The sequence below is a fragment of the Rhagoletis pomonella genome, unplaced genomic scaffold (assembly GCF_013731165.1).
Source record: "Rhagoletis pomonella isolate Grant_MI unplaced genomic scaffold, Rhpom_1.0 Rhpom_scaffold_00005, whole genome shotgun sequence".
In the NCBI taxonomy this organism is placed as follows: Eukaryota; Metazoa; Arthropoda; class Insecta; order Diptera; family Tephritidae; genus Rhagoletis; species Rhagoletis pomonella.
In genome coordinates this window covers 35,572,287-35,588,640 of record NW_023458559.1, presented here as the reverse complement: position 1 = coordinate 35,588,640, position 16,354 = coordinate 35,572,287, and the positions used below count along the sequence as shown (strand labels likewise).

General features: G+C 37.9%; 1 protein-coding gene across 1 annotated transcript; it reads right to left on the bottom strand.

Moving 5' to 3' along the window:
• Nucleotides 1-2,229: 2,229 nt before the first annotated feature.
• On the bottom strand, nucleotides 2,230-15,570 carry LOC118738867. The gene is made up of 3 exons (XM_036469880.1): nucleotides 15,363-15,570; nucleotides 9,441-9,630; nucleotides 2,230-2,383 (listed from the first exon to the last, which is right to left on the bottom strand). Exons 1-3 carry the CDS (start codon nucleotides 15,568-15,570, stop codon nucleotides 2,230-2,232), a joined length of 552 nt encoding a protein of 183 aa, XP_036325773.1.
• Nucleotides 15,571-16,354: the final 784 nt, after the last annotated feature.

Sequence of the window (16,354 nt, the reverse complement as noted above, 5' to 3'; positions counted from 1 at the left end):
AAAGCTCGCCTGTGTGAACTACAACTGAATCGTCCGCATATTTTAACCGGCGGTTCCAAAGTAAAAGCTCCAATATTTAAGATCCAGTTCGAAACAGCAGCAACAACAAACCACTGGGGTACTGTAGACAAAGTCGCCGCTAGCGCATTTGGCATATGCGAAAGAAACGGCAGATTTCATAGAAAAGATGAAGTTCCAGGCATTCGTGAGAGGTATACGAGAACCGGACACGAAACGGGCAGCATACTCAACATCGAAGGGGACGTTTGCTAAAAGAAGGATCTTTTGCGCTGACACAGGAGACAGCAGCTCCCCTGAGCAAACCAGCACACAAAGTTCATCGCGTTGAAGTTGAAGAGCCCAACTCGCTGGAAGAAACCATAAGGGACGTAATACAAGAGTCCTTATCCCAGATGACACGTCGCGGCAGTTCGGATTTTAAGTGATACAACTGTGGTAAGATTGGGCATTGTAGTACAGCACGTAGCCAAACTCAGGTGGAGGGAAGCGAAGCAGTGAGACCGACAATACCGCTCCTGAAACTCAACAACCGTTAAACTAAAACGAGACTGCTCTAAGGGGGGTGAGCTGCTTATCATAACTTAAAAAACTATACGCTAATTCTTGCTCAAAATAATGGAAGTTAAGGAAAGTTATTTACTTTTTTAAAAAATTTCATTAAAATTATTTTTTTTTGCTACAAACTCGGTACAGTGTCTGATGGAAACCCTTCTTTTGGATGTATTCCCAATGCAGCCAAACTCAGGAATATAGCCCTGCATTGAGGCGAAATATTTGATTGTAGCCATGAAATAGACTGAATGTGGTTTATAATTAATTTCGGGAAACTGCACAATTTTTTAGGTGAGCCATCCTAATGTATGTATGTGCTTATAAATACATATGGGAAACCTTGTGTGAGAAAAAATGTTTGGAGCACATGAAAAATGTTTCATGCGGTGTTGTTTTTGATGTCGTCCGGTGTTGTATGCAGAAAAAATTCTAACCTCAAAATAGCTGTCTAAAGAGAGGCGTGTCAATTTTTTTCATCAAAAATGGTTGAAAAAATTAAAAAAAAATTAAATATATTTGATAATAACACTATTTTGGGGGTTTCTAGAATTAAAAATAGGGGATACAAGATGGTGAAGAGTATTTTTTTACAGATTTTTACAAAATTCTGTAAATTTAATTAAAAAAATGGCACTGGATTCTTTTCCAGCGACCCCAAAATAATTGTTTGGTCAATTTTTTACGAACAACTGGCATTCTTTGGTGACACTCATTAGACAGTTATTTTGGGGTTAGAAAATAAATTTTTCACGAAACACGTTTCATATGTGTGCTCAAAATATTTTTTTCTTCTACATGAAAAATAGGCAGGGGTTAGCTGGTTTGATAGATTTTCTATATATACCCAGTGGTAAAATATAATGTATTGAAAAAATTATCAGTAAAACAGCCGAGTTTACATTCGAAAATGCATTATTTTTCCCACTGCGATATCCTAAGAAAAGTGGGGCATTAAATTTTGCATTACCGGTAATGCAAGAATGGATGTGATTTAATATGAAATTTTTGCGACTTTTTGGATAAACTCGAATGCTGTTGACATATTAAAAAGTAATAGAATCTAGAACTCATAAGAAATACTACATTACATTATTTATCACGCACGTGTTTGTATGTATGTATGTTCATTTGTATGCATGATTTTGTTAGGGACAAACGTTTGTGGTAGTCACGAGCATTTCGTTTCATGCGCCGCTTCAGCTCTTCCTCGACTACTGTAAATGTGTCCATACTTTATTTGTATGCGCGTATCTTTTGCTTGTCACGACAATTGCGTTGGCTTCAAAATTAAAAACTTTGGTAAACATACGAAACACAAATGCGATGAATGTGAAAAGGTAATGAAAAGTAGAAACAAATAAAATTAAACATAAATAAAAATAAAAAAGAGCGTTCGCAAAGAAATGTCTGCAATCTGTCGAAACTGCAACACAAGTAATGTGGGTGATGTACGCTGACTTCGTTTTGTAAGTAATGCAAAGAAATATGTATAAACGACTATTAAAGTAGTAGCATTTCATTCCATGGCTGTAAGGTGCATACAAATCCCCATAGCCAACTCCCAACGGTAGCAGCTGCCATGCTCACTGGAACTGCATGCTGATTTTACGTAACTAGTTACATTGCTTTGGTTTTTACTTTGGCTATAACACTGACTTAGCGTGGTTGCGGTGGCGGCAATGGTCCAACGCCTGGACATGGCATCCGTTTGGCCAGGTGCCGACAGAGTGGCACATCGCGCACTGCATCGCCAATGTAGACGGAGAGTAGGTACCATTGTTTCATGCCGGTTGATTGAACTCTGTAGTTTCTGCAAAAGGAGAAAGAGAAAAAAGAGTATAATAAAAAATATTAAATGCTAGAACCAAAACAAAGGCACTCCCACCCACACCCAGCAGTAACAATAACAAAAGCAACAATATATGACAATAGCACTGAAGCAATGAGTATAAAAGCAAATAAATGTGAAAACAAAAGGAAATTAAGCTTTGCATCATAGCTTTATAAGTACACAAGCCAAATAGAGTATGTAAATATTTGAAACAAACCAAAAAAACAGACATTAAAAGCCCTCTGCATTTTTATGGCAAACACACACACACACTATGCCAAACAAAGTGAAATGGCAATGAAAATGTACAACGCGGATTTTGAAAGCACAAAAAAAAACGCAAAAAAATCGCACTGAGCAGATTAAAAAATATTAACTCCTGAGTAGCAGCTAAGGCAACAATAATACTTACTTGTAAAAAAGTAACAAATACTCGCGTATCATAGTTAAATGACTTTGAGGAAAACATCGACTCTTTTTTTGTTGTTGTAAAGGATAAATGGCAAACATGGCAGTGAGTCATAAAATGCAGTAATCGTACAAAGCGAGTAGCTTTAGCAAGTGAACGGCGTAAAAGCCAAAGCTGCTGGAGTGCCTCTAGCAGTTTGGCTACTTATGAGGATATTAAAAATGTGACTGACTTAAAAAAGGAGTTCATATACGCGAATGGAGGCAAGTCTACGGTAGTAAATGTCATTATCATGCCTTTATTTTTTAATCAGTTAAATGATAACTACGAGTAAGAATTTTGATTTCGACAGGCAGTTTTTTAAATGATGCAGGAAAAAAAAACAATAACAAAAGACACCCTGCTTTGTTAGGCACACTAATTCAGCGACCTTTAATAAATATCGCAAATCGACTTTGAGTTTGACAAAATTTTAAAATAGTGCTTTGGAATTTAAATGGTCAAACATTTATAAATCAGTAATGCCCGTTAGGGCCGTTTGTTCAATGTCCGGTTAACACAAACCGGAGGTAGAAGCTCCGGTTAAATACAACGGCTTCTTTATCGATGACATGTTACATGCATGATGTTGAAAACGTCGGTAATGAGGTTTAATTGGGAAGTAGTAATAACTACACATTGTGACTGAGTGTGGTTCTCGTACACCGGCGGATTGCTTTACTTCTCGATTGCCTACTCGATGGTTCCAAAGTAAACTAAATTCTCTACTCTCTCAAAATTATAACTGTCAATTGTGGCATGGGTGCCAAGGCGCAAATGCGCTGACTGTTTATTAGATGACAGGAGATACGTCGTCTCGTCCTCGTTTACCACCAGACCCGTTCGCTTTGCTTCCTCATCCAACTTAGAAAAAGGCAGAACAGACCCCGCGGCTTTTGCTACCAATGATGTAAATGTCATCGGTGTACGCCAGCAATTGTATGCTCTTGTAGTAAATTGTTCCTGAACGGTTCAGTTCTGCAGCTTTTATTATCTTCTCCAACATCAGATTAAAGATATTGCACGAAGGGGATGCCCCTGTATGAAACGCCGCTTGGTGGTAAACGGCTCGGAATTCTGATGGTCCTGGTGGAATTGCTCAACGTCTTTTTACACAGCCGCATCAGTTTTGCGGGGATACCAAACTCATATAGGCAACTGCTTTTAGGTGGTGAGTGTCGACGGAGCGGATCTTTCCCAAGACTTGGCGTATTGTGAATACCTAATCTATGGTGGGTTTTCCAGGTCTAATGCCACACTGATACGACCCAATCAGTTTATTGAGGGTGGGCTTCAATCATTTACACAATACGCTCGATAAGACCTTGTACCCTATGCTTAGAAGGCTGATCCCGCGGTAGTTGGCGCGTATGGTGGGATCGCCTTTCTTATGGATTGAGCAGAGCACACAAAAATTCCAGTCGTCGGGCATGCGCTCATCTGACCATATTCTGCATAAAGGCTGATGCATGCACCTTATCAGCTCCTCGCCGCCGTAATTGAATAGCTCGGCTGGCAGGCTGCCAGCTCCAGTAGCTTTGTTGTTTGCTATTCGTATTTTGTCATGGTGAGGCGGTGGGAAATCGACTCCGTCATCATCTAAGGCTGGCTCGGGATCATATTCTCCACAACTTTCAGTGCTGATACCATTCAGTAGGGTAAGGTTTCCTCCATAATTTAAGCGTTCTGGATATCGGTCACTAGGTCGCCATGCTTGTTCTTACAGGAATTCGCTCTGGTCTTGAAACTTTCAGTAAGTCGCCTTACTCTCTGGTAAAATTTTCGGATGTTTTTCCTGCCGGTCAGCCATGGAGACAACCACGTATCTTGATGGATCTAGGTAGTAAAAACCATGTTTCGAGCGTCGGCGAAGTCGATCAGCCTCAGTCCGTTATCGGACGTTTCGTCATGGTATTGAAATCGCCAAGCTCGATTTTGATATCGTGTCGGTGGCAGCACTCATACACACGCTCCAACCGCTGATAGAAAAGATTCTTGGATGCTTCGTTCTTTTCTCCTCTTCAAGGCGTGGGCGCAAATCAGTGAGATGTTTAAGAATCTGGCTTTGATGCGGAATGTAGATAGACGCTCCTCCACCGTGGCGAACGACAGCACTCGGCGACGAAGTGTTTCTCCCACCACAAATGCAATACCGAATTTGCGCGTCTTTACGTGGCAACTGTAGTAGACCTTGCAGCCGTATAAACGTTTATATAGCGACCGATCGCTACAAGATAGATGCCGGCTTGCAGCCGCGCCTAGTGGTGAACAGACACTGCAGATTTCAGTGAGCTCCTAAAACTAGTAATAAGTCGCAGTGGCCCCACCGAAGCTCCCTCTCTTTCTGCCGTGACCCAAGGCTCCACGCAGATTTTACTGGAGCTGCTGCTATTGTTGTGACGAAATTAAGCAGCCTTAGTTTTTCCAATATTTCCCAATTGAAACTTAAATAGATGCTCTCTTTCTCTTTACTAATTAATAAAAAAAAGACTCGAAGTTGATCTGAATACGCTATTTACACTCAACTTCATAAATGGATTGCACCCGCTTTGCCTTTGATTTACTTCAGCAAGGTCAAAAGGGTTACAGAAGAATACGAATTCTTTCCCACAAAGTGGACAAAAGAAATGGGCAGCAAAAATAAAAAGAAATGCAAAGTAAAATCATTAAGAGCTATATATGTGTTGGCGCAATCTCGCAACTAAAGTGTGTAGAACTAACATAAACATAAATTTACGAAGAGTAACAGCTTCTATGCACGCAAATTTGCACACCAACATACGCAGTTACAGCGTAATACTATCATTTACTATGTAAATCTAGTTTTAATTTCATTCCCAGTGTCCATACAAAAGGTCCCGCAGACTTTCCGTCTGCCGCTATAAAATTGCTAGTCAAATGGAATTTATTTATTTCCTCAAACTTTTGCCATCAACAAATTTGCTACAAAGAAATTATGCAAACGAATTGTACGCACGCAAGTGTGCAACTGTAATACAAGACAAATTGCAAAATTTGAAGAAAAGTTTTGCAAAATACAATTTGTAAGTGACCAATTGTATGTGGTGCTGGTGGTAAGTACTTCAGAACTTTGCCTTTGTATGCTTTGAGAAGAAAAAAAATAAATGCAACTCGCATAATTTTTACATTATGCATATTCTTTTTAGTTTTTTCTCTTTTCTTTTTTTTCAGAGTACATGTTTGCTCTTAGTCACTGCCGTTTCGCTATTGTTTGGTTATTTGATTACCTCATTCGTTTGTTTATCGAGTGGGAAAATCTCTAGGGAAAACTTACTAATTTATTCCGTACGCAAGAGCGCACATCTACGCACGCACGCACGTACTACACCGCACAGCAGAGCGTGTTGACAAAGGTCAGTGGCGTTGCTGCTCGTTTTACTGCTACCGTCCACAACGGAAGCATACATTTAGGATGCGGAAAGCAACAACACGCAATGGTGTACGGCAGGGCAGTGTCGTGTGCGGCGGCATGGCGTATGAGTGACGCATATTTCGTAAATATGTATGTACATACTACTCCGACGCCAAATTTTACGATCACTGGCGTCATTAGTGCAACAGACAGCGAGTTGAGTTAAAAGAGGAACCATTTGTTGGGAACGAAAACAAGTAAAGGTTGCAGCAGCAAATTAAAAGTAAAGAATAAAAATACACTGAATAACTTCACCAAATGTTTTCGTTTGCTAATTTTTACGCTTTGCGCGTAGCAAATGATTTTATTTTCTTTTTGCTATTGCCATTGCACTGCAACAACTTGCAACATTATGAAAAGTCATTTAGCTTTTCTTCGCCATTTTTATTTGCAGATTTTCAATGACTTCAACTTGCCATTTTTAGCATTATTTGCTCTTTCGCTTGCGAATGAATTGAATGCGTTGTAATGAAATACAGTAAAACTTGATTTTTTTAGCGCACTTTTAGAAAAGTCAATTACCGGAAAGTTCAGATTTCACGTGTACCGCAGGGCTGCCAAGTACAATGGAAATTTAAAGAACGCAAGAGTGTGAATTATTGAACGAATATTAAAACAAAAAATAATTACATATTTGTTTCAATTCATTTTAAATATAAAGAGAGGTATAAGCGCACTACCTCTTTGTAGGATCTAGGCTCGATCCCAGGTCCGATTAACATTTAGAATTAGAAAAAATTTTTTCTAACAACCACCGCCTCTCGACAGGCAGTGTCGCACGTCCAATTGTTTTTCTAACGTGAAAAATATTGTCATAAAACCATTTGCCGTACAGAGGCGGAGTAAAATTGTACAGGTGCTATGTTAAATGGGCTACAAAGGAGTGTGTAAAGGCATTACAGGCGCCATGAGTGCAAAGTCGGGTGCGACTTTTAATGCCTTGCTAGTTTTTCTATCCCTGGATTTAGCTATCCAAGATGAGGCAATGAAGAAGAATGTGTGTACTGGATTCTTTTGGATTGTGATACAGAGAGTTTCGGGTACTGATACACTATATTAGCGAAACTCGGCAAAAACTTTTTATAGTATTGTCACATTAAGTCAAACTTTCATGAACTTAAACTTTCTGAAAATGAGTTTAAACTTTCAGCAAAGGAATATAAACTTTGAGCAAATTCGTTTAAACTTAGGGCAAATAAAGTTAAAAAGGATTAACGGATTAACTTTATGTGCTCTAATTGTAAATTTTTTGTTCCAATTTTAAATCCGTTTGCAAAATTTTAGCTAATGTGACACTGCTTTATATCGATAGCTTCAAGACTGATGCATTTGGATGGTAATTTCAGTTTATTTTCCCGGGACTTAAACCACCTCTTCAAATACCTCTTCAAGAATTTTCCAAGAATATCCATTGCAATAGAACAACTTGAACTTATGTGGATACCGGAGCACTGTGGAGTTTAAGGCTACTAACTGGTTGATGAATGGCTTGATCCGAAGCCAGTTATGAAGTGCTGCGGAACTATCAAATACATAACGGATTTAATGAATAAGGCTTATGAGAATCCATTACCTACAAAACAACCAGGTATGCATGTATTTACTCAAAATGTCAGACAGGTAGGCGGAAAAATTCCTTCTCACCCAAAAAAGAAAGAGCTACGAGCCTTAGTAGGATTGATTATGGAACAAAATCCTTGAGGACTACGTATGCATGTGCGGTCTAGCTGGCCGGCTGCATCAGACTGAGATGTTGCATGGATGAGCTATATTCTCTGTCCCTCTCCAAATTATTAAGGTTCATAATAGGGTCTTGAATGTGATGTATTGTGGAAAGATTTTCCATCAATCCGTCAGTGAAAACAAGGGATGATCAAATTTGACAAGCGATGACGGAAAATCGTTCCACAATACATAATACTCCTACCCTGTCGGAAAAACCAACAACGAAAATGAGGTCTAGAACGTATTAAGAGCAGTACTCGTTTCCTACGCCCATCTGTTTTCCATATCTTCTTACTCCTTTCTCTAGAAAATCATTTTTGCTATTCCAAAGACCGTTCGAAATGCGAGTTTCAGACCCAGGTCCGTTACGCAGAGGTTAAACTCTATTTTAAAAAAATACTTCTCTTTTTATTTAGAAGTGCCATAAAATAACGCATTTTCAAAATTTATTATTTTTTAATAACTGAATTTTTTTCATTTTATCGGAACTATTTTTGAATGCAAATCTTCTTAAATAACTCAATAATTCAGTCTTAAAGAGTGAAGGAGTATCTAAAAAGATTTGAAATACTTTGTGTCCTTATTTTAAGAGAAAATAAAATCCCAACTATCCAAATACCTCCCAATTCTTATTAGATGACTTTTACTACTCCTATTGCGTATTAACTTCAGGATTTTTTATCTAGGTGGCAACTCTTAGCTAAACTTTCTTCCACTAATTTCGCCCATTCAAGCACAAGTGCTCTGCCACAGCCACTCCAATTTGGCGTAAGAAAAATCTTACCATTTGTAGTTCAATCAAGTTTGAACAAATTGAAATAACCGATTTCGGTTAGTGACGCAATGACATGCACTTTGCCAATTTATAGCACTTTTCACTGCTGTCTTATACATATTTTTCTTGTCCTTTGTAGTTAGCATTGTTTGCCAGCTTTTGCCAACTAACGCATGTGCTGTTGATGTCTTAAGCGCAAGGAAAAAGGTAGCAAAAGCGATTACGTTTTGCGAACAAGACATTAAATTATGCACAGATGAGTTAGCAATTCGCAAATAAAAACTGATTTCGTGTCTGATTGGAAAACATGCATTCGACTCAGATGGCGATGAGCTAACAGAGTCATTTAGACAAAATGACAAGTGCAGAAAAACTTAATTTGCTAAGGCGAAGAGTAAGTGGAAGAGTTGTGGAAAAAAAAATGCAGTAAAAAGTTTAAATGAAAAAAAAAATAGAAAGAAGGAGGCGAATGTGGCGAATAAAAGTTGCTGATGAGGAAGTGAAAGAAAAGGGATAAAAGAGCGAGAAAACTTTACATGCATTTTAAGAAAAATGATTATAAAATAACCAGTTGCTATCACCTTTATAAATATTTTAATTTTTATTTTATCTTTTTCACACATATTTACTACTAAGTATTCAAAAATTTACCTACCTCAAAATTTCATTCCACGCTGGATGCTGTTGTGCACCAAAGCGGCCTGGCCGTGAAGCATGCACACGACAAGGTTCCTCCAATATACAAGCGCTCGGTCCAAACTCTCGTAAAATTTCTTTTTGCGCCAACTCAGCATCATAAGCGGCATATGCTGCAGTCTCACGTTTGCTGCGCGCGCGATAGGTGTCTGGAATGGAGGTGGAAACAAATAATAATAATTAAAGCTCGGAAAAAATAAGATCCTTTATATTTACAATCATTTTTAGACGTGAAATAAGAGCACTATAATTTTTTTTTGAAAATGGGCATAGCCACGCCCACTTATGGTTACATGTGTATATCTTGGTATCACCTACACCAATTTCTTCCAAACTTGGCACAGTTGTTGGGCTTGGTACAGCATACCAAATGGCCGAAAATCTTTGAAGTGGGTCAATAACTACGCCCACATCCCATATAACGGTAATTTCTGTCCTTTTCATTTGCATTTGATGGGTATTTGGGTATGATCAAAATATTCCCTTCGCAAAACTTTAGTGATTTTTGGCGACATTAGGGTAAGTACTAGAACGGGGTACATGAAGTCTTTGAACTTTGGGATAATAAAAATACCTGCTCGAAAATATCTCGAAAATATAAAAAACCACGTGGTCAGTGGTGGAAAACTAGAATTTACTGTTCAAAATAGTAGAGAGCCTTCGTTTTCACACCTACCTGATTAAGTTTTTATAATCTAAAAGTGATGATATTTTCAAGATATTTGTTGAGCAGAGTTTTTAATTTTTTATATTAAATTTTTTAGTGCAAAGTGCAGAGAACTAGCAATTGTGAAGGAAATATATTATCTTTCCCCTGCTGTTGAATGTAATATAATTTTTTATAATTGCATTTAGAAAAAATTGGGTATGCATTACATTCATTAACAGGAACAGCATAATCGTTTTTGTTCAAAATTGTAAGATTCGCTGCATTTTACTTAAAAAAAAATGTATATAAACAAATTAAAATTGTTAAACCTAAATCTCATCAGCATTGGTGAACTCTTGTGAACAGTAAATTCCAGTTTGGCACAACTGTGCTACGTCTGATCAAACTTTTTTCTTTTTTTTTCAAAAAAAAGGGACTTCACATTAGATGATGTACGGCGATCTTTTTTTTTTTAATTGAGCAACACCTTTATGACACTACCGAGCATTGCAAATCATTGCTTCAAGACTTTGCTGAGATCTCGTCGGTGGAACGTAGAGCTTTGGCAAAGTGCAAAGCATGGCCTCCTTTACATAGGCCAATAAAGTATCACAACGAGCTTTTTTATGCCCAACTTAGTCGTTTAAGAGTCTCAACATATAATCATGTGTCTAAAACGGCCTACAGTTTAAAAATTTGAGCAAACATTCGTAGTGTCTGCGCATACATAAACAGTTTATGCTTCAACCGCAAACCGCTATTTCAAACAAGCAGTCACTCACCCATTTGACTTGCCATGCACTGAGCCAGAGCATTGCCTTGACCTCATTAAGTATACCTACCCAAAATGTATCCACTCAACTCACGAAATGTTGATATGTGTAATGATTTCTACAGCAAAACCAACATTTGGCATAATTGAGCAATTAAATGGTCAAATTACACAAACTACTTTGACACATGTTGCTCTTCACGTTTACCAATTTGTTGTTATTTTGTTGACATTTACTATGCCATAGTACGAATTAAAATGTATTTAAGCATTTTTTAGTATTCGCAGTTAGTTTTTTGCTTTGTACGAATCTTATTTGATGGTATTTAACTGCTAGAGTAGTTATTTTTAACAAATTAATGTTGCCAGCATATTTGTAGTTTTTGAAAAGCTACAAAGAGTATCTACCTACTTGCATATGTACCTAAGTGTGAGCACCAAAACTTTAAAGTGGTTTTACTCGTATCGCTCAGTTACACAATTATGAGCCCAAATTAGACTTGTAGGAATACTTATCTCCTTCGTCAATAACCGAGAGAAAATCGTTAAAAGCCGGTATGCAGCTCTCAAGAAAATGTCAAGAAAAAAATTGCCATTATTTCGTGTGTGTGACCAAGCAATTTTGACAACTGATACTTCACCAGCCTGTTGCCTCGCTCTTTCCTCAACACATAATGGAACGGTCATATATTTCTGTTGCAAGCATGGGTTGTCTTGTGCTCTTTTTTCACAAAAAAACGTTGGAAAACCGTAGTAGAAAGCGTAGAAAATTTCTTAAGAACTGCGTACTGCCTGAAGGAAATTTGACTCAAGAAAATTTCTTTGTCATTACTTGTACGTCATTTTATATGGAGTTTTTGCTTTTCTTGAGAGCTGCATACTGGCCTTAACATTGCAGTTACAGCTTCACGTGGGTCTGCAAGAACCGAGATCGTTAAGTACTATTGCAGTATGTAATTCTGACGCGTTCTTCGTCAGCATATACGAGTACAAACCCTCTGGGTGTGGAAATACTATAGTGAGATTCAGCGGCCTTCGCATTGAGGGCAGTTAAGAACACTACTTTCCAAGGGAGCTCCTACGCGGCACCTGTCATAGAAAGGAATGGCCCGGCACACGCATTCCGAGGATATAACCTCAAAACGTCGACTGTCGAAAGAAGATATTAACCCTCCAATAAAAATACATTAAAATAATGTAATATTACAGTTTTTTGGTTCCCGAATGTTTATTATAATATAATCCTGGACCAGGTTATGTTAGGTTGTCGTGGTCGTCTATAAGACATACTTAGGCTCAGTGTTTATTTTGATGCCGCATGCGGGTTCAGCAACTCCCAATCCCTCCTAAAACCAGTTTGAGCTTCTCTAAGGATCATCTACCTAGAGTATGGAGTCTTCTTCTGGGTAAAGCAGGGCACTGGCACCACAGGTATAAAGTCGTTTCCTCCTTTCCTTCATCTTGCCAACTTCTACAGAAGTGATGTAATCGAACGCCTAGTCTATAGGCATGCTTTCTTATTAGGCAGTGTCCTGTTAGCTCTGAGCGGCGGCGATTATTGCCTGGCGGTTCTGCAGGTGATCGCTTCATATTATCTGTCATTAGCTGCTTTAGTAAGTCTATCAGAAGTATGTAGCTGGCAAGTTTGTAAGGGTATTCCTAGTCCATCATTTACATCCTCAATAGAAAATTTGGTACCAAGTCGCGCCAGTGCAACGGCATTACAATTCTCCTCTATGCGGCAGTGTCCCGGAACCTATATCACTTTTTGGCGAAAAGACTCAGATGTGCGGCATTTCATGGCTAATAATCCTGAACTATATTTGAAAAATTTGCAAACTTACTACTCACTGGGTAGCGTAAGTTTATGGGAAAAACCTTTTTGGCCTAATTGTCACGCCAAATATGGCCTATTAGTCAATTAATTTAGGATACCTAGGTATCAATACAGAGTAAAATGGTGGCCAGCCAGTGGTATTTGACTTACCGGTAGCCACAACAAAATAAAACAGTAAATGCTTTAAAGCCGTTACCGACCGGTTCAACGACCACTCATAGCTGAGAAAGAGCGCCAGCTGACTTGAAAGGTCCGCGTAACACTGGCACAATTATGGCCTGGATACTGTTATAGGTTAAATTAGTACGTCTCCAGTCACGACGCCGTCCGAGTACCTATCCCACCTATGTAATCACCTCCTCACTTTCCCCTTTGAACCTACTCAGCTAACACCACTCTCTCTCTTTAAGCCGGAGCCGTCGAAACAGCATATTCCCTTAGCCTACCTTTACGGGACTAAGTTCAACGACAATGAGTGAAAGATTACCCAGTAGATAATTTCAGAAGTTAAAAGCCATTCTGAAAGGCCTTCCTGAGAGTCAGGAGGCCTTCCACTCTACATTCCTTTCTTTTTGTATGGAGTGGCACAAATTGAAGGGCTTCTTCTTTCGCTACCCATAGAAGGCCTTCCAGAAGGGCTTTTATTGGACAAACTTACTTCAGAAGGCCTTTAAAATATTCATTGAAATTCATTTGTAATGCTAAATAAATAATATCAATTTATGCATTCGCGTAAAGTGTAAATGGAAAAGCCCTTCAAAATACAAGGCATGCAAGCAAGCACTTTTTTCAGCCCTTCTTAGATAGGCCTATTAGAATGGCTTCACTTAAGAAGACTTACCTAAATTATCTTCCGGGTAGTTTATCTGAGCAGAGTTAAGTAGCCACAATAATGAATACAGCAACAAACAACCAACTGGTTTACTAAAAAAGCTTTATTTCACTGATATTTTTTTTTGAATTTCAACCAAACTTTCAATCAAGCAGCTAAGATCTTGAGATCGAAAACTGAACTTGTGTTTTTTTAGACAAAATAATTTGCGGCAACAAATATGTACATTAGACCGTACCACCTTACGAGCAAAAAAAAATTAGTTTGGCCGAACCTATGGGTCACCTTTTTATATTTTTCGGTGACACCTACATTCGGCAAACAAACATTTTTTTTAATAGTTCTATTTGAATAATCAATATATTACCTTAGCAAAAACTTCAATTTACTGACATTAGGGTGGTATGTAACGGTGGTAGTAATTGAGATCTGTTAGGTAGGTACTGGAACGGGTCACTTGACGTCAATGGATTTGAAACAAAAAACATGCCTCCTCGAGACAAAAACAACGGTTTGTCATGCTTTAAAATCCCACTGTAAATGTGGAAGATATGAAGAAAAATGTAAAATGGAGACCCATTTTCGCAAAAAAAATCGAAATTGCCTTCGAATCGAAAGATTTCCTTGGCAAAAGCTTAATGATTTAACATAAGGGTGGTACGTTAGGGTGATAAGAACTGAAATCTGCTGAATAAGTATTAGAACGGGTTACTTGAGCTCAATGAACTTTGACACAGAAATTTCCTCCTCGAGAAAAAAAGTATCTATAAATCATACTTTGAGATCCGACTATAAATGCTGAAATTATAACGAAAAATGTTTAAAGGCGCTTACATTCGGCAAAAAAATTTCTTGCAAAATATATTAGGGTGTAAGGCGAACATTTTTTCGGGACGGTCTAATGTGCATACATATATATGTGTATACTTACATAATATGTGCGTACATAAGGGTGCACCACCAAAAATAAAATCGGTTTTTCTAGCAGATCTATAAATTTGTTTTTAATTTTTAGACTTCCGTCATAATATTTAGAATCTAGAAATTTTAATTTTTTTTTTATTTCATTGATACAATTTTTAATATTTTGATGCTCAGGCGATTTTTTAGAAAAAATATGTTTAAGAAGTAACTCTCTTTATAAAAAATTCGATTTTTTATGGCTACTGTAAACCTAGTAAATCTTAATACTTTTTCGAAATATTTTGGCCGAAGTCTTAAAATGTATTAAATAGTATATTTTCGTTGAAAAAACAGTACCGATTTTTATTTTTTTTTGTATAGGGAGTGATGCACCCTAATGTATGTACATACATATGAAAATAGCGATGATCAGTAATAGCTATGGTTGTTATGTAAACTTTTTTCTGAGTATCTACAAGTAAATTCAACCCATCTACAGAACTTTGGAGATTTTCGCTTTCAATACAATAACTTGTACGAGTAACGGGCTGTCATAATACCACTTTAGGTTTGAAGCCTCTCTCAAAAGAAAAACAAAGGCTTGACAGCTTACCACTTGCGTCATTAATTTTAAAATTGCAATTTTCTTATCAATAAAAGAGCCATTATTTTCATTTACTGTGCACTTTAAGTAACTTTACTTTCACTGAACTCGGTTACATACATAATTTCAAAACCATGTGTGTATAACCAACAACGAGTTACTTATACCCACTGAAATACATATTTTCACTAACAAAAATGAGGATACAATTTAATTATTTTTTTTTTTTCATTTTAAAATTCCATAGCGCTGTTATGTAATCTCCTTCATATCTCTCCACTTACTTGGATTCAACGAGTAAGCCAGCTTCTTAGCGAATTGTGATAAGCGCACTGATAACACGATAACCGGGAAGCCGACTAACTGCACGGGTAGCTGGAAAAGTGGGTCAGGATTTTGTGCCACAGCATCTTCCACAAATTCCAGCAACAGCACAAACAACACATATAGCGTAGGTATAAATGTGAGCGACACTAATTGACCTAACTTCATTTTCGCTAAATAGCTCAATTAAATTTGTAATTACAAAATTTTTGCAATTAAACCAATGCACTTCCGCAGCAATAGAAAAAATCACAATTATACACAACCACAAAGTGGCACTGGGTTTATATACCACTGGCACAAAACGAAACAAGCGAAGCCAACGTGGTACAACACTTCCGCGTCTGGCTATCGTCGGTTTGCCTCTTTGATTTGGATTTGTTGTAAATTCAGTAAACCGCGCGACAATTGCAAAGAGACGCAGCGAATGAAAGTGATTTCAAAAGAATCGCAACGAATTGAGGAGCGTTTGTGATATGAAGCTAAAAATTGGCGAAGCGCGCGACTTGTCTTGGACTAGCCAACTGACTGACTGACTTTGATGTGAGTAGGCTAAGCGCACACCGGCAAGCAGGCAGCCACAAATGCAAGACAAAGCTGTGACAAAGTAAAATACCGACAAACATACAAAATTAAAATGAAAGACTTAAGCGAAAAACCCAAAATGTATAAATAAATAAATAACTAAAAAATAAACCAAATGACGAGCTGCAAGGGGATAGATGTGGGCAGCAAAAAAGTAGCACGAAAAATGTTGTGCAAGCTGTCTGACTATAACTGACTACAACAACGCATGCGGTAGTTGTAGTGCCTGATAGTTTGTTGGCCAAAAGCGGCGAAAAGCTGCAGTCAGCTGGCGCAAGTAAACCTGCTTGGCATGCAAGCAAAGCTAAAGAGGCCAGCGTGATTTTGCGCCAAAATTCCCCAAAAACCAAAATCAAAAAGATCTAGC